The sequence below is a fragment of the Zosterops lateralis genome, assembly GCF_965231275.1.
Source record: "Zosterops lateralis genome assembly, chromosome: 10".
In the NCBI taxonomy this organism is placed as follows: domain Eukaryota; kingdom Metazoa; phylum Chordata; class Aves; order Passeriformes; family Zosteropidae; genus Zosterops; species Zosterops lateralis.
Window position 1 is genome coordinate 24,298,691 of NC_139770.1, and position 25,528 is coordinate 24,324,218.

The 25,528-nt window shown below is 42.8% G+C and overlaps 1 protein-coding gene across 1 annotated transcript in view; it reads right to left on the reverse strand.

Annotated features, from left to right (window-relative positions):
- The window catches only part of LOC310913389 (glypican-5-like), a gene marked incomplete at its 5' end in the record, with an annotated part of 336,550 nt that overhangs the window by 83,900 nt on the left and 227,122 nt on the right, over nt 1-25,528 (reverse strand). The window contains one exon of the mRNA XM_083868783.1: nt 7,372-7,522. Coding sequence (XP_083724909.1) covers nt 7,372-7,522 — 151 coding nt within the window. The remainder of the gene's footprint in view (nt 1-7,371; nt 7,523-25,528) is intronic.

The following is a 25,528-nucleotide window of genomic DNA, read 5'->3' on the forward strand; positions in this document are numbered from 1 at the left end:
GATTGGATCAATTCTCCCTTTAGCTTGGCCTGTGAGCTCTGGGTGCCAGCCTGCCTCTTGCAAATGACATTCTCAGAAAAAAGCACCACAACTGTGGGGTCACAGTATCCACCTGCAGAGAGCCCTCATAGCCTGAGTCAAGATGTTCTGCTTCATGTGTTTAGCAATCAAAGTTTTCCTAGAAACCTCTCTTTTTCATATTTTAGCCACCCAACATCAAGTTGCTTCTTTTTGTTCATGCTCTTTGTGGTTTGACTCTGGTCCTGTTTGGGACATTCAGCTTTGTGACATTTCTGTTTAAAAGAAATCCTTTTTATTAATACCTGTGAGAAATGCTACTGAGTGGGAACTCACTGGAAAATGAGATCAATAAGTTTTCAGTTTAAGGCTGTTTGCAAAACCCATCTCAGAAATAGATGTACACATGGAATTACTCCTGTGGAAAGTAACCAGATAAAATAGTGCTGACAAGGGCAGTGAAAATTGTTCTGCTGTACTAAGTGTGTTCAAGGGACGGAGATTACTGGGAATATTTTTAATAGGAAGTTCGTAAAAGCACATTACCCTTCAGTGATCCCCAGTGCAGTCCCTCATGGCTGCTTAGATAGAACTACTGCAAATACTTAAGCCCCAAATGTCTTTATCTTGATCTGTCCAATGTTTAATTTCCTCCTACATGCAGTGGAAGGCTTAGGGTACCCTAAGCAACTAAAATGCTTTACCTTTTAATTTTGTCTAAATGGTGCTAAGATGATCAGAGGTGTGCTGTAATTCACATTTTTTCTGGTGAAATGGTAAAATTGCATTTCCCAGATTCCCATTTTACCTCTCTGAAGGCACCAGAGATAGCACCAAAGCTGTTCAGAGAGCCAGAGAGCTGGCACATGGTCTGTTATTCCTTTAGCTACTGCTCTGATTGGCATTAGGAGAAATTCCTGCAGGGGATGTGTTTATCTGGGCGTGCAGAAAGTAATTTCTGCAACTTGGCAAAAAACTCCTGTCTTGAATGGATGTGAGCAGGAGCCCTGGTGGTGCTGGGAACTCTCACCTCAGGTCTAGGAGTGAGAATCTGAAGGAACTGAAATCCCATTTCTTTACACCTCAAACTGTCATGTAAATGCTGAGAAAGCTTGAGGAATGATTCTAAGATTCTTCTTCTGTTCACTCCACTTAAAATTATACTGTGTAATGCGGAACAAAAAATATCTTATTCCAGTATTGGCAGATTATAACATAGATTTACCCAGGGACAGAGATGAGGAAACCTCCTTCTCTCTCTTTTTATTTTTCTCTTCTTCTCTCCCATTGCAACACTCCCTCCCCTTCTCTGCAGCCCCTCTCAGCTGCCCTCTGATCCCAGAGCCTGCAGGAAATGCCACCATCACCTAGAGAATCTCTCACCAAGTGTACTCACGGTGGGACACCACTGTGACATCAAAGTAACTCAGCACCAGACCCTCCCAAGTTCAAATAAATCATCAAAAATTTGTGCTTTTCATTTTGATTATTTAGGCTTCTCTGGTTTTCTCTGCTCTCTTCCCAAACTGCATCCTAAACCAGAAGCCACAGCCAGAAATTTTCCAGCTGTGGAACTACCACTCACTCTCCCCCACATTGCTGGCAGGGTTTGCTTCTGCTCCTCTTGACAGAGACTCATGTGTCTTTACCACCCCAAATGGCAAAGATAAGGTGGAGTTTTCCTGAACAGTCAAACTTCTATAAGGGTTTCATCTGTTGCTGTGCTGTTTTGAGGACAGAATGAGGCATTTACGCTGAGGGCAATCTAGGAATTTATAGGCTCTCTAAAAACAGAGTTGGAGATGGAATGTCTTGAGCAACAAAGGATTTAGAGAAACGGCCCTGCAAGGCAGCAGGATGGGGAGGAGGTGTGATGGAGAGGTTTCTCTAGGCAGGAAGATAGAAGACACTGAAAATGCAGCATTTCTGTGAGCCAGGATCATCTGTGAGGACGTGTGGCAATGAGAAGCTGATGAGCATGGCTGACTGCCAGCAGATATTATGATCTCAGAATATTGATGTTTTGTACTAATAATTACAAAATCAGCAGCTGTACAACTGCGTATTTGGATAAATACAAGTGTAAGTGTGTCCTGTGACACAGTGAATGGAAATTAATATGATTAAAATGACAGATCACACAGTAATACTGATGCCAAGAAAAGACAGACAAGCTGGGAGAATGATAACATAATAAAGCATTAAAGAATCTTGATATTCAAAAGGAAAAAAACTGATAATGAAAACATTCATAAGCAGTCAGAGAAAGGCATTAACTTTCCATTGCTGTTGAGAGCAGATACAGATCACACAGAAGACAATAAGAAAAAAGAAAATTTACTTGTCTGCACTTGTAAAGGTATACTGGGGCAAAAATGCATCCTTCTCATAAGCTCTAAATAAGAAATCTACAACCAGCATAATCTCTTCAGATACTCTGAAAGATAAGCAGAAAGATGGGGATTGTCTACACAGCCAAGAAGAAAGCCAAGAGTTGGAACCATATCATTTGAATATTCCATGTTGATTTGTTATAGATTCCCACCCAGGCAATCATCTGTGACAATAAGGCAGAATGTTCAACCAGCATGTCTGAAATCTGAAAGTTCTTGTTCAAAGGAGAGAGCTTCATGGAGGAATTAGGAAGAAGTACAGAAGAAAACTGTTACTGGGTAAGCATTTGGCAAAAATCACAATTTAACCCACACTCATGGTCAAAGTCTGGCTGGGACGTCCAGGATGTGTTTTTATTGAATGCCTGCACTGACTGACACAATTGAAAGTATTTTTAAAAATCCGCTGTGCCTGAGAGTGAGCACTGGTCAGGTACTGGTTATTCCATGGACACCCACTGCTTTTGGGATGGGAACACAGCTGAAGCCTGTGTGGAACAAGGCAGTGACCCAGGCAAAAGGGAAGCTCCATATTGCCATTTCCCAACAATCCCAAGTTTCAAGGCATGTCAGAAGGAGTGGGGTTAACACCTGTCCCACCTGAGGGCTCAGCTTTTTGAGCCATATGTAGATTCTAACCTCAGGGAGGTGAATCTGGTGCAAAGACTGAAGTTCAAGTAGACCAGACATTTGGGGTTGTGTATCCTGTTCAGTGGAGCAGGGCCCAAGGATGGACTAAACTGTATTTTCCCTCCCCTGTACTATTTGCCTGCCCTGCCAGCCCAAGGACAGCTCCAGTCCAGCATGAGCTCCACTCCCTGGCACTTTGCACCATGTTGCATCAGGCTCTTCAAGCCAGAAGCTTGAATAAATTTCTGCCTTGCTCTGGCTATGTGAAACCTTCAGACACAGAGAACAGGAGTACCTGGGTTTGCCCTGATGCAGATGAGCTCATGGACTCATGCCCACAGTGGTGTCAGCACAACCTTCTTCACCATAAAGCTCCACAGCTTCCCACAGCCCAGAGCCCTACACAGCTGCCTCTGGCCGAACTAAACTAAACACAGGTTTAAGTCAACCTGTGGCCTAAACCTTTCCTCCACCTTTGTTCAAGGGTGAATCGCCTGATGACCGCCCTGAAGTGACACCTAATGCTGGTTGTCAGTGCCTGGGTAGGGCCTCATCAGAACACAGAGCAGAGAACTGGAATTCCTTGCACAAGTTTCCTTTCCCACTTTCCACCAAACATTTTTCCCCTGTGAAAAGGAGGCAGCAGAGGCAGGACCCAGTGTGAATCTGTTACTGCTCCCTTTCCATGAGCAGCAGGACACTCATTCCTCAATCCTGCAGAGCACTGAGCAATCCCTGCTCCTCTCCAGCACCACCACCTTCATGTAAGGGCTAAAGAACAAGGCCTTTCACCAGTGGACTCACAGTGTGATCAGACCCATGTAAGGCACTGGTTCTGTGAGCAGGATGAGCTCAGCAAGGCTCAGCCCAAGATGCTGCTTTGCCCTTCTGCCTAGAAATCTGCAGGACTGCAGCAGGGCAAACCACAGAGCAACTTCCCCATCCACGCTCAAGATTTATATGGCTGCCTTTCCTCTTCTTAAATCTCTCCTAACAAAGCTTTGTTCAAAGATGATTCACAGATGTTGTCATTAAAAACTTGGTACTTGCCAACAAATAACACATGGGCCTGCTTGAGAAACTGCTGTTCCCACAGCTTTCCCCAGGAAGAGATGCTCGGGGTAATTGGTAAGGCCTGTGAGAATAGGACATTATAAAGATTCTTCTACCATCCATAATCTTCGAAGAGAACCCTGGTTTCCTGAGAATTTATCTTCTTCGTATAAAAATCACTTGGATAAACACACACTATATAGAATAGATAATTAAGCCCATTATCCTTAAAGAAGTGTTGATCTTTTCAGGTAATAGTGAATGGTCAAGCAAAGACTTATTTGCAAAACAGATAAACAAAATCCCAGCACTAGCTAATAGACAGCCATGTATCTTAATTATGGACATAAAATAAAATGATTAATTGATATGCAGGCATGAGTCTCAAAGGCCAGAAGGTGGCAAACAAAAGGACAGGACTGTACTGACTGCAGGATGAGATAAACCACAGAGACAGCAAACCCCAACCAAAAGGAAATAAAAAAAACAACAGAGGGAAAACGGTGTTCCATGACCTGGCTGGAATATACGCACACAGAATCACTTCTGTGCTCTCCCACTCCGGACCTGCTGAAATGTAAAACCCAGGAGCCTAGCCCTCTGTTAGCAGCTTGGAAAAGCAACCTGGGGAGTCAGCAGTGGCGCCTGGCTGTGGAGAGCCTTACAAATAGTTATCAACAGAAATGTTTCACAATGGTAACCCACATAGCAATGAAATTCTTGGCCGTTTATCAGGAAAAGCCTGATAAGGCTTTTTTAAGGAAAAGGTGCTTTTTTTTTCCTGGGAGGTGGAAAGAAATAAGCATTTGGTGAGTTTTCAAAAACTAAAGGCAATCTCAGTCTTTTGCAATGCTCTCAACACATTGAGCAGTACATATAATTTTCATACAGTTTTGAATAAATGACAGATGTAGTACACATTTACTACATTCTCAATTCCACAATTTGGGGGCTGACATTGAAACATTTTGCTCTGTTTTTCATGGGCCTGTTGTTAAAAGCATGACTGCTTTGCCAAAAGTCTGTGTTTGGAAAGGCTTTTACTCCTCTTTTATCCCTTTTGTTCTGCTGTGTGACTCCGTGCTCCAACATGCCCCGAGGAGCTGGTGCCATTTCACAGCCCTTGTTGGTGTCTCACTCACACCTGTAAGGACATTCCCACTGACCTCACCACCCTCCACATCAGGGCTCCATTTGGGATTCAGCTTTGGAGCCAAGTCACCATTCCATTTCCACGCCAGCAGGGAACAGGCAATGCTATCATACTCCACTTCCAGACAACAGTGACTAGATGGACTGGATGGGTTTTAAGCTTAGGAAATACAAGTTCACAGTCTGTACAACTGCCAATATCATCTCACAGACAGGCAGCAAGGGGAAATACAACTAATCTGATGTTTGTTTTTCTTTAACATTCTATTAAAGCAAAGCAGCTCCATAATGAGATTACTGCATTTTATCTCTTAATTGTATCCAGATATGGAAAAGAGATTTACTGCTACTGCTTGTGTAGAGTACAATATTTTAAAGCTAATTATGATAGAACATTACTATTGTCATACAATGAAATACTTATTCTTCTGTTATGAATCAATACCATTTTCTAAAATTTATTGTAACTACCTTTTTAATTGGATATACACCCTGCTAAATTCTGAAACAGCCAGTTATATAATTCTTTTAAATCCGGGATGATATCAGCATAAAATATTTTAATTAAAGAGATTGCAAAAAAGGAGAAAAAGTGACATTAAGTAGCTTTCCATTATTAAAGCCAGCTGAAAGTCAAGCCTTGAAAGCATTCAAATTTTTATTTTTGAACTTTCCATTGTCCATGGAAGCGTGGCTACCCATCCTCCCCAAATGGCGTATTAATAGTCTGATTGTTCACTCCAGACTACCAAGCACCTGCCTTTTGTTTCTATTACTCCATACCGAGAGGAAATCATATTACAGTATTTATCTTCCTAAATCCCCAGGGTCTAAAACCTCTACCACTCTTTTCTTTGCTTATGGATGAATTAGAGTAAACAATTAAAAAGTTAAGCAAAGAGTTCTAAAATAACATTGCATCCAAGTTCCTTTGTTCAGAAATATTGGTGAGCAGATGGTGAAAACCTCTGCTTGATGCGTCAGTTGTAATTTCTCAAGGATTTTTAAAACCAGTGTCCCTATGTAATGACACCCTGATCATACAGGCCATCAATGCAAACTAAAATTCAAGTCTTTATAAGCTGGTACTGCAATTACCTGTAACACTTTGTGCAAAGTACACCTTGGTCTTTCTGAACAAATATTCACAAAAGGGACAGCTGAAGTCTTGACAGGCTGATCACAACATGTTTGCAAATCTTACCCGAGGATGAGACTCCTCTTCCCCCTCTCTACTCAGAGGTAAAAGGACAAGGAAAAGGCATTTGTTCATCTCAGCAGAACCAAGCAGCAGTTTAGAACCCACCTGAGCTCCAGCTATCAAATGAGCATTGTTTTCAGCACTCTTATACCTGTATTTCATGTATTTACACGTCCAATCCACATCATACTTACACTACAGTAAATTGAACCAGTTACCTTTTGGTGAGGTGAAATGCATCAGAACTTGGAGATGAGGCAAACCAATAATATCAAGTATTTAGAAACATCTTACTTTTTATTAACTGACTGAAAGGATTTAACTACATATTATATTGTCAGTATGTTGGTGGAAGTTGTTAGATACTGAAGCTGATTCTACACTTGATGACATATTATCCAAGTAGTTTAATGAATAAATATTGCAGAATGCAATATCTGAGACTATCAAGCAATTTCATTTAACCAGTAGCTCACCCTTAGGGAAAAACCCCACAGTATTTCCTGTGATTTTTCAAGAATATATACATTGAGGCAACTCTGGACCATCTTTCAGTATCATTTTGCAGTAAATAAATGTTTATGTAAACACTTAGCATACTCTATAAGGTCATCAATTTTCTATTTATCTGAAGAGCCCACACTATCTAGGAAGGCTCTTCTGCATTCCTGTGATCCAGATTCCACTGCAAACATTATTCACTCTACATTTAAGTCTTTTATCTGCATGCCAACTGTTAAATTATATTGGGTTACTGTCTTTTTCATTCTTTTTTTACTGCAGCTCTTCACAGATCAAGATTCAAATCCTTTGAATTTAGTAGGATTTTGACAGCAATTCAGGCAGTGTAAGTCTTACCTCTGTCCACCTGATTGTGGACAGGAATTTCTGAGTTCTCTGGGTGCCTACAGGAGCTGTGTTTACCTGCTGTGTGCGTCCTGTCCCCGGATCCTTGGCAGCCATCCTCATCATCACAGTCTCCGCTGGACTCCATCTCCTGGCTCCCTCCAGCCCCACTGCCAGCATCTCTGGGCCCCCACCTCTCCAGCTTCAGCCTGGCCTTCTCAGCATCCAGCTGGAATGGAGGAAGGACAAACCAACCATGGTCAGATCAATCACACAGCTCCCAGCCCTGACCCCACCCGGTTTATGCAGCAACAAACACCTTCTCAGGCACTTTCAAGAGCAGTTCCTCAAGCTGGAGCCTGTTTCTGGCAATGGCATTCAAATATTTTGGAATATCAGACTGCAACCAAATGTTCTCCACTGTAGATGAACAGGGCATTTATCAAACTTTTAACTGAAATCATCACAATCTACCAGTACCACCACAGAGAGTGCTGCTCCTACAGCTTTTCCTTTACCAACCACAGTTTGAGGCACACTTGTTACTGATGGTACAATCTGCCAGCTGCCCAAGTATCTCATTTTGAGGAATTTACAGTAGAAGACCATGACAAACTTCACAGCTGAGGGCATTTGCTGCTTTCCATGATGGGCTTGGTCACTTGGAAACCCTGATCCTGGATATGACTTTGAAGATGCTGCCATTTAAGATGCCTGTTCCAACTGCAAGTTGTTCATTAGATTTCACAGCTATTTCTAGGATTGAGCATAGATAAGAAAACCTTTTCTAAAATAAATCTAAATCTATCCCACAAGGTCATGCTTGCTCTAACAACATATTTACCCCCCAAACTCAGCTTTTTTATCTTTAGATAACCCTTTCTCCTGCTGTCACCACAAACAGCTGCCTACTATGAGCACTGTGGAAAGAAATGATTTTTCAGCTCACTGGTAGCTACAAAAGATGAAAAATCCCATTTCCTTGGGAGTGAATCCAAACTCAGCCTGTGCAGGGCACACTGAGTACAGCACTATCTGGGGGAAAAAAAATAACAAAAACCAAACCCAAATGGCTTAGACTAATAAATTGTTATAAGGGAAATATTCATCGATCAAGGATGGTCCAGGAGAAGCCTGAACCTTTCCCCAGCACCTGAGGAACACTGACCAAATGAACTCTGTACAGCTCTCAAAGCCTCTGCAATGCTGCCAGATTGTGGATCCATCCGATACCCTTGAGCACAAGTGTCTTCCTCTCAAGGTACTCCAGATCCATTTCAGGCTTTGTGATCTGCTTCATCCCAGAGGAATGATTATTCCTGGTACTGAGCAAGAAGCACTTTGAAATGAAACACTTTGGTGATTCCAGCACTAAAAAGGAGCTGTTCTGGGAGCTGTGGGTGAACTGGAGCACAGGGCTAACATAGCTGTATTAACTGGGCTGAGAGGATTGAGATGGATGCAGGAATTTTACTGCAGTGAGGAGCTTTGTGTCACAGTCTCCTTCAGGTGCTGGGAGTTGCCACCCTCCACTGTGGGGCTGACAAATGCCTGGAGAGCACAGGAGGATCTGCTTCTGTGGAACAACAGATGCCAACTTCTGCAGGGCAGAACTCAGGAAATCCTGCACCCTTTCACTGCAGAGCTCAGTTTGCTCCTTCTGGAGACACAAATAACTGCACAGTGCAGTGGGAAGATCAGTAAGTGGGAGGAGAGGGCATGGACTGGAGTTGGGAAACACATTGAACACTCTCTAATTGTTGCTGCATGTCTGTTTTTAGAAACAAGTTGCCAAATGTTGAGCCTTGGTATTCACAGCCATAAAGACCAATGTCATGGCAATACAAAACAACATTTTGTTGAACAATAGGAAAATTTTGCTTATGAGGGAGAAAGATAACTCAGTTCTTTCACAAATTTATTGTGTCCTGACCATATTAGAAATGACTCATTCATTCTTAGTTGTAATTCTTCAGGATGAAAAGAAATGGTTAAGTGGCAAACAGAACAGACACAAAATGTAATGAAGGCTTTTAATGACTGTTTGCAAGTCAGAGCAGAAATATTTGCTGCCTGTTGAGGCACTCTTTCTTTGCAAATATCTGATTTCATTCATTGTCCATGGCTCAAATCCTGACCTCTGCTCCAAACAAGCAATACTTGAACCAAATGGGCCCCAGCTCCAAGGAGGAGCTCAGCTTTCCAGCATAGTGCACTGCAGCCTTTCTGGGTTCTGGTGCCCTCACTGCAGCGAGAGGAGCTGGAGCCCAGCTCTGCATCTCCTCTGAGGGTGCATCCAGCCCTTTCTTGGCCTGTCAGCAGAGAGGGGCCACCAAATTACCCAGAGCCCTGACAGCCAGGGTCACCATCACCACTTCACATCAGCCCAGGTGTGACCTACCAACCTTTTCACCTTGGACACCCTTTCCCAGCCTCCTCACAACAGGGCTCTTATGTCCTGTGGCTACACTCACCTGGAACCATGGACCAGAGCCTGACTTTGTGCATCAGTAATGGTTTATCTATAAATAAACTCATTCCAGAAGATGGGAGAGTGTAGCCACTTCAGTGAGGAGCTCCAGACACACTGAGCATCCCTGTTGGGAAGGCAATGTCACCATATCCCAGTGGTTTGTGACCCAGCATCCTTCTCTTTCCCAGAGTCTCAAGGCACAGCTCTCCTTAGGCTGCTGTCACAGGACTCCAGTGACATCAGTGTTTCAGGGCAACAGCAAAGCTTATGCCAGCGTGTCCCAATCTCCCTTTTCTCACAGAAAAACAGAAACCTGTCTCAAAGGCCTGAGACCGCACCCTGGAGGTGTTTAAGAAAAGCCTGGATGTGGCACTCAGTGCCATGGTTTGGTTGATAAGGAGATGTTAGGTCATAGATTGGACTTGATGATCTCAAAGGTCTTTTCCAACCTTGTTCATTCTGTGATTCTGTGAAAATAGCACTAACTGCACCAGGCTGGGCTGGGATGGTGGAGCTTTAGAAGATCACAATGGAAGACATCAACCATCACTTTTTACTCTGGTCCCAGGGGTTGGGTGTGGGCAGAAATTCCTGCTGTCCTTTGTGGCTGTGACTGTGAGGACCCCAGCAGGGGCCCTGGAGGTCACCTGAAGGCTCAGGACATCTTCAGAGACAGCTTGGCAGACACAGATTTGTTAAAAACCTTCAACAATCCTCCAGGCTCCAAGCACAAATCCTCCTGCTTCCCCAGATGGCTGTGGGGAGACCCAGAGCCCCTATTTAACACTGGGGAGCAGAGACTGGAGTCAGTTGTGGCATTTCTATCAATGCTTAAGTGCCACTCTTAAAAACCTCTTATTTTGGTGGCTCTTTCCCTGACAGCTGACAAATGATTCCATCCAGCCACCTGTGCACAACAGCTCCTGCCTGGGAGTGCCCTGTTCTGGTGCTGAGAATTGATGCCTCAGTTAAATAATTGCATTTCAGGCTAGGGCCTGGAGCTCGTGCCTTTACCTTCACAAAGCACAAGCCTAAGGGAAGTATTCCAGGGAATACTGGAATCTTAACAGCTTAAAAATTAAGTCTTCAAGTTTTTGCCATATGTGAAAGGTTTTTTTGGTTTCTTTTTCCCTCTTGAAAAGGTTATATAAATAGATCAATAAGATTTGTACAGTCCAACTGCAAACTGACTCAAATCAGGAATTTTCCCACTTGCAAAAAGCTTTGGATCAGGCTCATAAACCTCTGAAGGGTTTCTGAGAAACTATATACTGCTTCTGTGGGGAAGCGTCAGTGTCTGTATCTGACTCAGCTGAAAGGTAAAAATCACATTTTACAATTCTGACTCAGACACAGATGACTCTCCTGCATGGATTTTATTTATCCCAGCAAAGGTCCCAACCTTAAGTGACATTAAAAAAAAAAAAAAGAAGTTCTGCTGACATAAGGTTTTCTGGAGAAGAAAGAATTCATATGAGAGTGGCTGCTGTCTTTCTCCCCCATTAATACTTCATGATGTAGCACACACACTCCCAGTCACATAAAAGAGTCCTTGAGACTCGAGAGGCTTCAAAGAGCTTGTGACACACAACCCTGAGCTCTGCACAGCCAGTCTAACCCTAATGCTCACAGGAACACAGGTGTGGCACAATACAAATTCATTATCATGAATTTTCATGAAGCCACGTTCCCCTTGAATACTTCCACACCTTAATTAAATAATAACTACCTCAGTCCATGAAAACCATTGTAGAAAAAGGTGCCAGTTTCTATCTGTTTCATGGATCAGCCTATTTGCTGGGGGGTCATATATGCATGGATATGACTTCAAGCTGTAGGATAATAACCTCATTTCATCAGAAAATAGGTTTTAAAATTATATTTTCCACCATAGTTTCAGGCTTCTCAGGTCAGTGAACACAACAATGAAAATATTCTCTTTGAATAAAGCCAGTTGAAAGTTGTGTGCTTGGAATATTCCAAGACAAATTCCACAGGATTATTGTTCCAGAGGGATTTGTTAATTAGTTTTCTACATGACAGATTGCACTGGGGATGCTTCTTCCTTCTGAAGAGTCAGCTCTGAGGTGAAATGTGACTGGTGTCCACTCACAAACCTATCACTGCTGTTTCCAGGGGGAGGAAAACCCAGCTGATTATACCCTGCATTTAGAAACCCTAAGCTAAGCATGATTTTTTCTCAAGGTACTTAGAAGTAGCTGCCTTTTTAAAAGTGCTCTAGTGACATAAATATGATTTGCAGAGACAAAGCATTTTGTCAGCTTATGCACAAATAATGCACAAAGCCTCATCTTGAACAGTCATAAATGACTCAATCCTTCCATTCATTTCTTTAAAAATAAAAATAAAAAATCCTTTCTGAACCATTATTAGGTCAGAAATGACTACAACTGGAAAAGACAATGTGCCTTTGTTTTTGGCCTGTTATATACATTTTTTGTTAGGAACTGACACACTGCTTTAGGCATAAAGCTGCATTTTACTGGTGCCTTGTGACTGAGCAGATGTTCTGTCATTTCACAAAACAATAGCAACATAACAAATTTTAGACAGAACTGCCATATATACGTTTATTCCAAGTGGGACCTCTCTGAGACAACATTTATGGTTCATTTTCCTCGACATGTGTTCTTATCTCCTTTATAAAAGCATTTGGCAGTTGCTTTTGTTTCTTCTTTTCACATTATCTAGCACTCATTTATTACAATGTAACTAAGGAAAATAAACTTATTTAGCCTCAATTTTGTCAGATATTTTCTTTGGTTCATTTTCCCTTTGTCTCTATTTCACAGAACCCCAAAAAGGTCTGATGAATTATCCCCTTTTAGACAAATTATCCCCTTCTAGTTTCTTCAGGAAGTCATACAGCTCAAGGAGGCAGCTCCTAAATCCCATTTTTAGCTGAAGAGAACAGACATCCAACCTTCTGCAGCCACCACCACCCCCAGCCTTCCTTCTGCTGTTTATTCAGATCCTTCCAATAACCTTTTATGACACATCCTGCTGTACAAGTCACCTGGACACATTACAATAACTTCAATGAACAGTTATATATAATTTATGGGGCACACTTGTGGGCTGACAATGGCTTTGGAATTTTATTCACGTCCCTCCAGACCAGACCTTTTCAGCTCGGGAACTGGACCAACACTGGTGAATTCCTTTGTTCTGTGGTTTTCTCTCCAGCCTAAGCACCTCACATTTACATATATTGATATTTGCATTTATTGTCTATGCCCGTGCTCCTGGAATATATAAATATATATATATTTTACATACACAGAAGAGGAAGGCTCTCTTGAAGCACATGGAAACATGCTAAGTGCAAGTCTCAGAAAGTGGGGCCCACACCCTTCTTTTCCCCTCTGCCTTGGTGTATCTCCACTCAAGCCACATACAGGATTTTCAAAGTTTTTTCCCCATTTTTGGCAATTTTTTCCCTGTTTTTTTTGATTTGTTCTCTCATCAAGTTCTCAGAAAAATCCTGCCCTCTCTGTATTGGTTTGGGACATTGCAGGTCCCCATGGAGCCACTTTTTGAATAAAAACTTTTTGCACAAATTTGTGGTAGAGCAGGACAGGCTTACAGACCAGCAGCAGTGACAGAAAGCTTCTGGGGATCACTATATGTGGCAGGGGAAATGACACAGCTGCTTCTAATGTCTTTTCCATGTTGTTTTTCATCTTCTGCTTCATTGTAGAATTATTTTGTTTCAAGTATGTTGATTATTTTACCAACCCTCCCACTGTTTCTGAGCATCTCCAGTATGAGCTTTACATCTTTTGGGAAGGTCAGGACTATTTTCTGATTTTATTCATCTTTTTTTTAAGCCAAAAAGCTGTTTGGAATTGGTGTTTTGATTTGTTTTGACTTGCTTTTATTCACATCAAATCACTAAATTACTGCTTTCAGAAACAGCATCTGTATTCCTACAATAGCTTTAGATTCTTATGGTTTCAGTGGAAGATTCTTGCAAACATTCCTTTATTTTCTCTGTTTCCCTCCTAATTTTCTAGCCCTAGCTTCTCCACACACATTTTCTAATCCTCTGTCATTGAGGCTTTGTATTTGCCTAATCTGTCTCTACCTGTGATTCCTTTTTGTTCTCCTGGTTGATGCAGATTGACTCATCACCCCCATCCTGATACTCTTATTGCCAGGTGACACACTGGGTACCTACAACTCCACACTGTCACCTCTGACTGCTTTTTATTTCTGCTCTGAGTCCTGCCTCTAACCTGGCTGTGTCTCTCTGATTTCCTGGATATTCCACTGCAGATCCACACCCAGAGCAGAGGAGCTAAAAGCATTTTTTTTTCCTGGCTGGATCACAAATGTTTCAGCAGGAATCTAAAGATGATTTTTAAGAGATTCACTTTTTTATACTGCACAATTAATGCTTCTACTTTTGCAGTTTATGGTTTCTGTTTTCCCACTGCTTATTCAAGGTGAGCTGGGAGACTGTTATGACCAAGATCAGCTTAATATTCACTGAATTAAATTATACAAGCAAAAAATGTTCTCAAATTGACTGACTACACTGTGAAGGAGCAATAAGAATGTGTATTCACACAATCTTAGCACTATTAGCATAGTAACGGTTTGGGTAAAATGTCACCCAAAAAGCACTAATTGTCACTGATGTAAAGTGATTACAAGTTAAAAAAACCCCAAAACTTATTCCAGTTAATAATGTGCTTAAACAGATATTTAAAGAGAAGAAAGAGAATCTGATTTAAATTCAGCAAGTCAGCTGGGGCAAGGGAGCAGCAGACACCTCTCCTTGATGTCCTGTCTTGCTGCTGGACTGTAATTTTTTGGTATTTTGTGATGCACTAAATAAGATCCTCCTGACCTAGTATCTAATATGCCCAACCCAGACACAGACACTGAGTTAGTCCTTGCCCCACGTGTGAATTTCACCTTTAGACAGAAAATATAGCCCAGTGTTGCCCAAAAATGTAACTGGCTCTTTAAGCTGCAGTAGGTGTAGTTTGAAAATAGAGCATATGGCTAAAAAATCTGTTGTGTTACATTGAAGACTCTCTGCATCTTGTTAAGGTAAAAAAAAACAAAGGTAAACAATTGCAATAAAATTGTAATAATTTGTAATAAAAGTGTAACGGAAACATAATTATTGGTGAGGAATAGGTAGTAGTTGCTTACAGAAGACCTTTGACTCTTCAAAGTAGTTCACTTTGGGGAAAAAAAATCCCTTTACATGGTGGAGTGTACTCTTTTCCAAAAATAAAATCTGCTTACAAAGGACCTTTTACCTTTCAAAAGAATTCATTATTTGGGAGAGGGCCTGTTTGATACAACAGCTTCAGAGGCAGAGGGTTGCTGGGAGTGCCCACAAGGTAGTGAGAATGACATAAAAACCCAGAAGTGTGGTTTGAAGATTAAGAATGCAAATGACTGGAAATAGTAGGTATGTCTGTCACTTTTCAGTGGCTTCTTGCTTCCCCCTCAGCTCTCTGTCCATGATATTCACTACAGGATGGCTCAAATTCCATGTTTTCTGTAGACAAAATATACTAAGAGCCTTCCCTGAGAAGACCAGGCACAAAGATGACTGGGAAAATCTGGTTATTGTTGGTAAAAGGCTTTACCTTTCCATTTCCATTAAATGCAGACATCTCTGAGAATAAAAGAAGCATAGGGGGAAAAAGGTGGAAATAAGCATTTTAACCAGCAGAGTGACTGAGTTCTGGGAGCAGCCTCCCACAAGGAGGGTGGGGACAAAAATTGTCAAGTGTTTGTAAAACCTGGCTGAATAAATCCATGAGGGGAGTTGCCTGTGATGTCAGTGAGCTACACGTGGCATTTCAGGAGGTCTCTTCCACACTTCTACACTCCAATGGTTTCTAATATTAGAAAATTGATTTGTAAAATCACAAACCAGAACTACCCCCATTAGCAATTAAGAGTGGGTTCTCTTCCTTGCTTCTCTGATTTCTGTGTGGGGAAATTGTGTCCACCCAGCAAATTATGCCCATTCTTTCTTCTAGGCTAAGAATGAAGCCTCTTAATTGTGCCTGCAGTCAAAATGTGGTTCAAAAAATGTATTAATTATTACTGGGGCTTAACATGTTTACAAATGAGCCCTAACACATCAGGGTTTAGATGTCTAATAATAGCCAAGGACCTTGTGTCTGATCAGACTTGGAAGTGTGAAATGAGGAGTGCCCACAATCAGCAGGCTGGTCACACTCCAGCAGCCCTGGAATGGCACCCTTCTGCTAGGCTGCATGTTTTTATGGGCTAAGTGAGTAAACAGTGGCCAATCTCAATTGTCTAAGGAACAGAGCCAACCTTTCTCCTTGCTTTGTACTCTGACAGCAATTACCTTTGTTATTTGCTGAGGGAAATGTTCATGACATGCTCCAGTGCATGTTAATTCTGTTTCATGTTCTTGGATAATTATCTGTTTTCAAGCTCTGTGTTGGGGAACATCATTTTTGTAGTATGAAAAGTTTGACATTTCATTGGAAAGAGTCGTGAACAATCAAAGTCTCTTGTTTCTGGGTAGTGCTCAACAGACCTGGGTTTGGATTTGACGTTTCATGTTAAAACATGCCAGAAGCAGGGATCTGCTTAGGCTCCCCCCCACTAAATCACAGCAACAAAGCACTAAAACACAACATAGAATGAAGTATGGAAAACATGGGAAGAAGATGGGTAATGATGTTTGTCATCCATTGAGCATGTGTCAGTGTCAGGAGCTAAATCACCAATTATTCATCACATAAGCTTCAATGACATTGCAACCCCAAGACACATATAAAAATAATCACACTGTCTCAGGGCCACCACACTTCTCTGAAATCTTGAATATCATAAATATGTTGTATTATTTAGGAAGTGCCACATGTACAGGAAAAGAAAGAGAAAATAAAGGACTGGAGCCTATGCTGCTATGAATCAGCAAACTGAATTCTGTGGAGCTGCTCCAGTTTATTCCACATGAAGGGCCAGCCCAGATTTTTTCTGTTTGGGAAAGCATGGTGTTGTAACAGAACAGACAAATGCATTTCATGTTGCATAAGTCTGACAGAAGAAAAGACTCTCCTTCCAGATGTTGTACTCCCACGGTTTCATGGTAACATCTGAGGACATAATTGAATGCTTTTGCTAAATCATTTTTATTTAAAAAGGAAAGAAGAGGGAAGAAAATATACTTCTGCAAGCAGCAGCTGTCACTGGAGCTTTTTTCTTAAGTTTTTTTCCTATGGCTTTTCATTGATGGCTTCATGGAGGTTCTGTGCCATCACACAGACTGAGTTCACAGAACTGTGTTTTTACCAGCGAGTCTCCCTTCTTCACAGAACTCAGGATCTGTTAAATTTGATTAAAATTGGCTAAAGACTAGAAAAGATCCAGCAGGAGTGGCAAGGCTGAGAGGCAGGGACACAGCAGAGCACATTACATAAGATGTGCTTGTTTATGAAACCAGGTTAAAACACAACGTGAGGGCACAGAACCCACTGCCCTCAGCACATCACCAGGGACATTTCTGGAGAGCAGGAGGATTTCTTTGTCTGATGCAGCTTTGCTTTCCCCCTCACAGGTTTGAATTCTGTTCAGGCTCAGAACGGGTACAGTAAGTGGAAAAAGGTCAATGCATCGGTCTGCACGGAATATCATCAGCTCCTACTGCCTTTTGAGAGCCACTAACAAGATAATCTGATCACAAAGATCAAAAGCTCTCTCGTGGTGCACTGGGGAAATTGATAACTGCATTCTCCTGTGCTGGATATCCTATAATTCAGAGATGGGAACTGGCCCACATTTACCAGAGATGTAAAGTGGCTTTGAAAGTCTGTCTTTATCTCTCATTCACACTATATAAAGGAACTGATATTTCCTGGGAGAGAACAGGAATGTTCAGAACAGGCTGCAGACTTGTGCTACCAGCACTTTCCTGCAGGAGTCATTTAAGCCATTTCAGCACATCCAGGCAACCATCATCTGCCCTGATGTTTTACACTTATATTTTATACTTATAAATTCAGAATGTTTTCCTGACAAGTGACTAAGCTCCCACTTAATCAAATAAAATAATTTTCACTGATATATCTTCTGAGATGTCTGAATTTCTCCATTCCATTTTTTTTATTTCACCAAAAATTTACTTCTTTATTTAATTAAAACAATCGTCCTATTTTCTCCACTGATGGGTCTAAATTAGATTCTGCTCTTGTACAGCTCTGTAGACGTCACCTAAATTTCAAGCAGTGTTCAAAATATGCAAAGAAAAGATGTCAGCTCTAAAGACAAGCAAGAATTCTGGATTGTCTCACTAAAGACAATCAAGAATTCTGGACTGGAGCTGGCTTCTGTTCTTATTAAGACCTAATTTGGAATAGGTGAAAACCCAGGAAAATTACCTGAAAACTACCAGTGTAACACAGTCAGTGGAAAATAAAACATTCTACTGATCTTGTTTTCCCCCTTCTCAGCAAGATGCTCCCAATTTCATTTGTATTTCATCTTTCTTGCCAGTTCCTCTTCACTGCTTGTGACCCACCCCTCTCATTTTTGCCTTCTCATGGAACAGCATCCTCTGTCCTGCCTGCATGCAGTCACCATTCAACTGAGCAGGAGGGTTCTTGGTCACTTCTGTTGGAATGCATCATTAGGTTTTACATGTGGAAGCTCCTCTTCTCCTGGAGACCAGTCCCTGGTGGCTGCAGCAGCTCTGCCCAGCAGATACTGAAGGCTTGTGAGGACCCTTCAATCCTCTCACCTGTGTCACTTCCCTGCCTCAAACCTCTGGAGGCTGGCTTGCCCTTTCATTTTGCTCTCTCACAGCTTTTGTACCACTCAGAATGTTCCTTTCTGCAGGGATTCTCAGGGGAAACAAGGAGGAATCAACCCCATGGATCTCACCACTGACCCCAGCAAGTTTCCCCACTGTCTGGGAGCTCCTAGATGAGCCTGTCAGCAATGCAGGGCTCTAGGGGAGAAATGTGGGCTGGGAAAGCTCACACATTTTCGTGGACAGATATGTTATTCAAGCTGAGATGGCTCTAGGAAAGCTTCTATTCTGCTTGTCAAGCACCCCATGTGGGGTACCTGCCCTGCCAGCCCTGGCTCCCTGCTGCCTCTGGGCTCCTCTGAGAGCTGAGATGTTTCAGCTGCTGGTTCTGTACCCATGTCCTGCCTTTCCCCTGCCAAACTGAGATGGCAGCAAGCACCAGCAAACACACTCCTGGATAAGCTGGTGCTTCCAAACAAAAAGCTAAGAGTGAGAGGTCCCGGATTTTAGAACTGGCAGCCAACACTGAGCCTGTCAATCTTCCTTCCTGGCAAGGCACTGGCACTGCAGTGAAGAATGAGTTGTGGCATTGTCACTTCCACCAGCTCACAGCAGCCCCACTCACTGCACCTCTGACCTCATGTCCTGGGTTGCAATGCAAGATGTAACCAAAAGTGTGTATTGTGTTACCAGCTGTAGAAACTGGCTGGGGAGGTGTTTTTCTCTTCCATGACCCATTCCTCAGAACTCCAGGGGGAAGGGGCTGGGTGCCTTCTGTCAATGGGCAGATGTTAAACCAGCTGGGGCAGTGTTTCTTTATCCCTTCCAGGACCCATCCTCCCTCCAGGGGATATCTGCTGTTCGTGGGCCATCCAGGCTCACTGCAGGGCTGATACAATTCCATCATCCCCTGGGGAGATGCTCCACCCAGGGGGAGGAGCCCAGCATCCCCACCTGGATCAAACCTGAGATTCAGAACTCCAGCACAGCCTGTTTGCACTGGATTCCCAGAGGGAGACCAGAGCCATCTCAGCACCACTGGACCTTCAGAGGAAAACTGGCCCCTTCTACAGGATGGTGTCTTCTCCAACAGAACCACATCTGTCACTGCAGGAGGAGTTGACTGGACTGCTCCCAACACCCTGAGCAACAGCATGTCAGGTTGTGTCCTGACTCTGTCAGTGTTTTCTTTTTGTTTGGTTGTTTGCTTTTTTTCATACTACTATGTTTTTAATTTTAATATTCCATCAAAGAACTGTTATTTCTATTCCCATGTATTTGCCTGAAAGCCCCTTAATTTCAAAACTGTAATAATTCAGAGGGAGGGGGGTTACATTCTCCATTCCAAGGGAAGCTCTGGCTTTCCCTGGCAGACACCTGTCTGTCCAAACGAAGACACCCCACAAGGCTGGTGTGTTCACATGCAGCTCTGGGAGGAAGGATTGCTTGTGATGACAAAAATGATGATCTAAGCAAACAAAGGCAGACTCCTTTTGTTTGTGCCCCTGTCTTCTCACCTGATGCCTGAGCAATCACATTACAGAGCCTCGATTCTGCCTTGATTTTCCTACCCACGAATCACAAAACACAGGACTGAGGTGGCACAAAGAGACTGAAGAATTTTCCCTTCTGGCACTGTGGCTTCCCCTCCTTCCCTGGAGCTCAGAGGTGGCAGCAGCCACACAGACCAGTGCTGGCTGTTCCCCAAGTGGGAAGGAACAGCCGTCCCCAAAGAACCCTGGCACCACCCCTGGATCTGGGGGAATTGTTTGGTCTGGGTCTTTTAAGTATTTCTGAGGCAATACAGCTATATTTAGCTGCTGAAACATAACATGAAGTACAGCAAGAACCCCGCAGTGTATTTGGTCATCTGATCCAAATTAGGCATGAAAAAGAAGGAATCTATCTCGGGTTTAACTTCAAAGGCGGGGCCGTGGCTCTGGCTGTCAGGCAGGTAGGGCTGGCAGTGATAGCTGCGATTACAACTCGGGGCAGCGCCCGCAGGGAAATGTGCGGCAGCTGCAAAGGCTCAGCAGCACCAACGCTGCTTCCCTCCTCCCCCCGCCTGCCCTGTAACTTATGGGCCAGGCCAGGGCTATTCATTCCCATTACTCTGATGTCCTCAATGACTGACTACCAAATCAAAGCCTGCTCACTGATTTCATTCAAGGTCATCCCTCAAAATATTTTCCCTCCTCAGTGCCCAGCCCTCCCCGTGCTGCCACAGGGCTCAGCACAGACACAGCCACCAGCACTCTCAGGGACACAAAGAGAACAGTGCTACAAACCTTTGTATAGAGCAAAGTGGGGAAAAAGCCACTGTGGGAATTGTGTTAAGATCCACCTCCACCATCAAGCTCTCTGCTGTGCTCCCTGTCACCCTCTCCAGAGCTTTACCTGGCCTCCTGTATTTGCAAGCTCTGCAGGGACTGCCTACTCTTTTGGATTTATTAGTGGCATAGGGGGCTGTTCTCGGTGCCTTATTCCATCTGTAATAAACATGATTAATCATAATAATTAAAAGGATATCTCCCCTGCTTTTTGTTCCTCTATTGCTGTACAGATGGTAGGTTGTTTTTTTCTGTTTTCTATGCTGGGTTTTTTCTTTCAAATCTGATCTCATCACCTCTCCATTGCAATATATGTATACATCAGACAAGTAAGTGCAATTTTAATAAGGGGAATGGTGCTTAATTGTGCCCATTTCTATAAATCATGTTTCTTTTCCCCCTTCATTTGACACATTATAATCCAGGTAATGTTATACCAGTTATACCATGACAACACATATTGCAAGATTTGTTGTGATTATTTAAATACACAGTGTCCTGATTCTTATTAATTTCAGCTGGTTTTTGTTAAAAGAGATGACAATATGGAACTCTAATGAGGGACCTTCTTGTCAAGTTTTATCTTCAAGGAGGTTGGGTTAATGTGAAGCACACAGCTGAGGAATCTGTGTTTTGAAGGGCCTGAGAGACTTTTTAATTGCTGCAATCTGTTGTGCCTCTCAGATCTATTTGTGAAGGTGCTCAGCACGGTGTGTGCTTTGCTGATCAGCTTTGTCTCCTAATGAAGAAATGTTTTGTCTTCTGTCAGATATTAGAGCCACTGATATTTAAATGTTTAAGAATGGGAAATGAAAGAATGAACATTAACAGAAGAATGGAAACAGTTATGATGTTGCTTGATAAAATGTTGTAAGGTGGTGTTTAACTATTTTATTATGTTTTGTTTATCTCTCTTCTGTTCATTACCAGAAGCCCGGGAGTTTTCTTTCAACAGATCCTCTACTCTAATGCTTTCTAGAAAAGGGCAGTTTATTACCTCCAAATAAACTGTTACTGTGGGCTACATCCATATGTTTTCTATATCCTTTCTTTGGATCTACAGTGGATGTTTTACGTTAGTGGCCCTTTTCAGAAGTTCCCCTTTTTAAGATGTCTCTAAACGGTCTTGATACAGGGAAATATGCAGCAAGAGTTGATTATACCCCCTGATTCCTCTTAGTATTCTATCAAAAAAGAAGAATTTATGTCACACCACGGGTGGGACTACCACTGGAGCAGAAAACTTTAATAAATGTTGATTTTATATTAGTACTAAATCGTGCCTCCATAGAAATCTAACACTTTTAATAAACAGCCAGTGTAGAGCTGACCAAGTCAGTGCTCACTTGTAAGGAAGGGGAAACTGACTGAAGCAACCACATTTTGCTATAATTTTCATGAAGTCTCCCTTCTCCCTGTTATATTTCTCCCACACCCTTCTGATGAGTTAATACATACCCCAGATAAACACCCCAGGGCTGCTCCTCATTGATCCCATCCCTGCCATGCTCCCACAAACATGTCTCCATTCCCCTCTCTCACCACTCTGTGGTTATTTCTTCCCCCTTTACCTCATCTCCCACACTTTACTCTGCCTCCTCTTCTGCCTGCAAAGCCTCCATCACTGCAGTTTGCTTCTCACATCTACTCTAAGTCCCTTTATTCAGCTATGAAAGAGTAAAAGTACTCAAGGTGCTGATCTGGAGTTACTGCCTTTGTTCACTTTCTTTTGTACTACAACTCCCTTTGTACAGTGTCTTCTAAATTGTGGTGTACCTGATGTTGGGAGCATGACTTAATCTTGTTTAACTCTTTGGAAGTTAGTGCAGCCTGCAAGATCAGAACTAACCACTCTCAGGCTCCTCATTTTCACAGATCTTATTAGTCAAGAGTTTTTTAATTTCTCGTTTAAGTGCCAGAACTGCCATTGGAAGGTGAGGAATAATGATCTACCGCCAGAACAGAGCTTAATATTTAATGGTCCATGATCACTATTTAATTTGGACCAATCCCATACTGTATGCCACAGAGGTCTCTCTCTACTGTTCCACATCTGTTAAATATTTTAGATATTTTAGCTTTATATTTATGTAGTTGGGGTGCAGTATAATAAAGCCTGTTAAAATCAAGAGTGTATGAGGTTATATTGGGTATTCTGAGAAAGACAGATTTAGCAAGCTTAATGGAAACCATTCACTGCTCTGTGGAGATGTCACATTTGTTTCTCACAGTTTAGCACACTATGTTTAACTCAGTTTTTTCCATCAAAGGCAGCTGATGTCTTCTAGCAACACGTTTAGACATGGTTTCCTTGTTAGTTCCAGCCTCTCCAGAATCAATGAATACGACAGACAGTGGCATGCACGTGAAGAAGATCATTCCATATGCAAAATGACATCTCCATAAAAACATAAAGGAGCACAACTTACTGTATACATCTACTGGAATCCTTCTAGGTTCCTACTGAGGCTCTTGGTAACATTTGGGCAGCACATTCCCATGATGGCTAAAAACTCTTGCTCTGATTTTCCAAAGCTTTAAGCAGCCAGGAGTGTGGTTAACACCACAGCAATGCCACCTCATTTTCAGCAAACTGTTCCACAAAGCTTGAGTGGCATTAGGTGGATGGAGCATTACAGATGCCATCAGGCTCCTGTCCACAACTCTCTGCTGTCAGTGTTTTTTCTAAAATCGAAGCTTTTATCCTCAAGAAAGGCTCCTACCCTGAAGCCTGAGATCTACCTTTACCAAAGGCCAAATTCCCTGATGATATTAGGGCAGGTTTAGATGAGTGAGGACAGAAGTACCCTCAGATCTTGTCCTCACTGTTACAATTGTGGACACCACAGTCTTGGAAGCAACTGAGAAATGCAGACCCCACCAACAAAATGGGGCAACACCTCCTACACTCACTCCTCACTAACGTGCTTTTAAAGTGATCTCACTGGGCAGGGGAACTGGGCAAGGCCTAATGATTAAAATCGATGACATAAACTTGGAATTTGAGCCCTACCAGAGCAAATATCATCATCCTCACAGACAGCTGGGGGGGAAGCAAGAAACCACTGAAAAGAAAGAGACAGGCAGACATATCTACTATTTCCTACCATTTACATACTTAATCTTTAAACCAAACTTCTGCTTTATTTATTTGTACAATTAAGCAGATTATTTCATCACTGGCTGTGCACAGAACTTGGAGGATTTAGTTAAGCTCTTAAGCAATTCTGAAACATACTGTGAATACTTTCCCAAAAACATGCCCATACCATAGAGCACGCACAGGTAAGAGAGTTAATCAGAAAACAAAAAAGCTGATGTTAAGGAGGAAATGCTCTCAGGGGACACTAACACAAAGCAAAAGACACATTATGGCTTGTGTGAATCACCTCCAGAAGCATTTGCTCTCTTATTGCAGCATTTATCTTTCCAAGTGGTGGTTTATCCTGGCCCTGTGTGCAGCAGGGAGGGAGCTGCAGTCACCTCTGCCTCCTGCCCCCGTCAGGATGTGACAGCAGCTGGCCTCCTGCAGTTTGTGCAGGTCAGCACTGCCTCTGGCACAGAGAGGAGGGGTTTTTTTGTCTCTCTTACAAGTACCATTCAGACAATGCAGAGAGTTTCACTGGACCTCTTTCCCATGTCCCAAAGGTTTCTCTCCTCTCCCTTTCCTTGCCACGAGCCCAGGACCTCACCAGCTAACCCTGGCCATGTCCACCCTGAGTGCCACAGTCCAGATCCTTGTGCTCTGTTCCCATTCCCATCAAGGTTCACAAGGACCTCTCTGCCCTCTGTACTCCTGCAGAAGCAAGGGCTGGAACAAGAAAATGTGGAACTACACAGCCATAGCTGTAAATTCCCCCCTGAAAAGCCCCTACATCACTGTCTGGAGTGCAAGGCCATCTTTACAGGACTAGGTTTTTGTCCCAAGTAGAAAATTTTAAATAAACCCTTTTGCATCTTGGAGGTGTCAGGCACAGAAAGGAGATAAACAACATCTGCTCTTCATAAAATAATAAACACACCAAAGTTTCCAAGCTAGAGACTTCCTGAACGCAAAGCACAGTCCCATGTAACATGACCTTCCAAAAGAGGATTATCACCTCCTGATATATACTTGCAATATCACATCTTTCCTGCATGAATTTCGAAGTGTATGATAATGTACTACAAGTCCTCAGAGCCAGAGTGAATTGCTGGATAACTGGCTGGGAATCAAAATGATCAGTATGCCATAAAAATGGCCCTGCAGGTGGAGAGAGGAGTTCATCCAGACTAGTACATTGCTTCTGATGGTGGCACAAACCTGATTCTGCTCTGTGCCCCTTCAGGCAAAGTGTGTTCATCATCCTGGTGACAACAGGCAAAGGAGCTCACTGACTCCCTCCTAGAGGAGCTGAACTGAGGCAGGTGGTGACACTGTGGGACACGAGCCACACCAGGAGTGTGACAGGGGGCTCTGGAGGGACAGGGGACAACAACACTCCAGGAGCCTGTGGCCAGACTTCCTCTTCCTCCTCACTAACCTGCTGCTCCCCCAGCATTTGAGTCTGCCTGAGGGATTCCTCCTCACTCTGGGACTCTGAAGATCAAGATGGACCTGACTGGGTAGAGCTGAGAACCATGAGGGAACTGCAGGTTGGAGCCCAACAC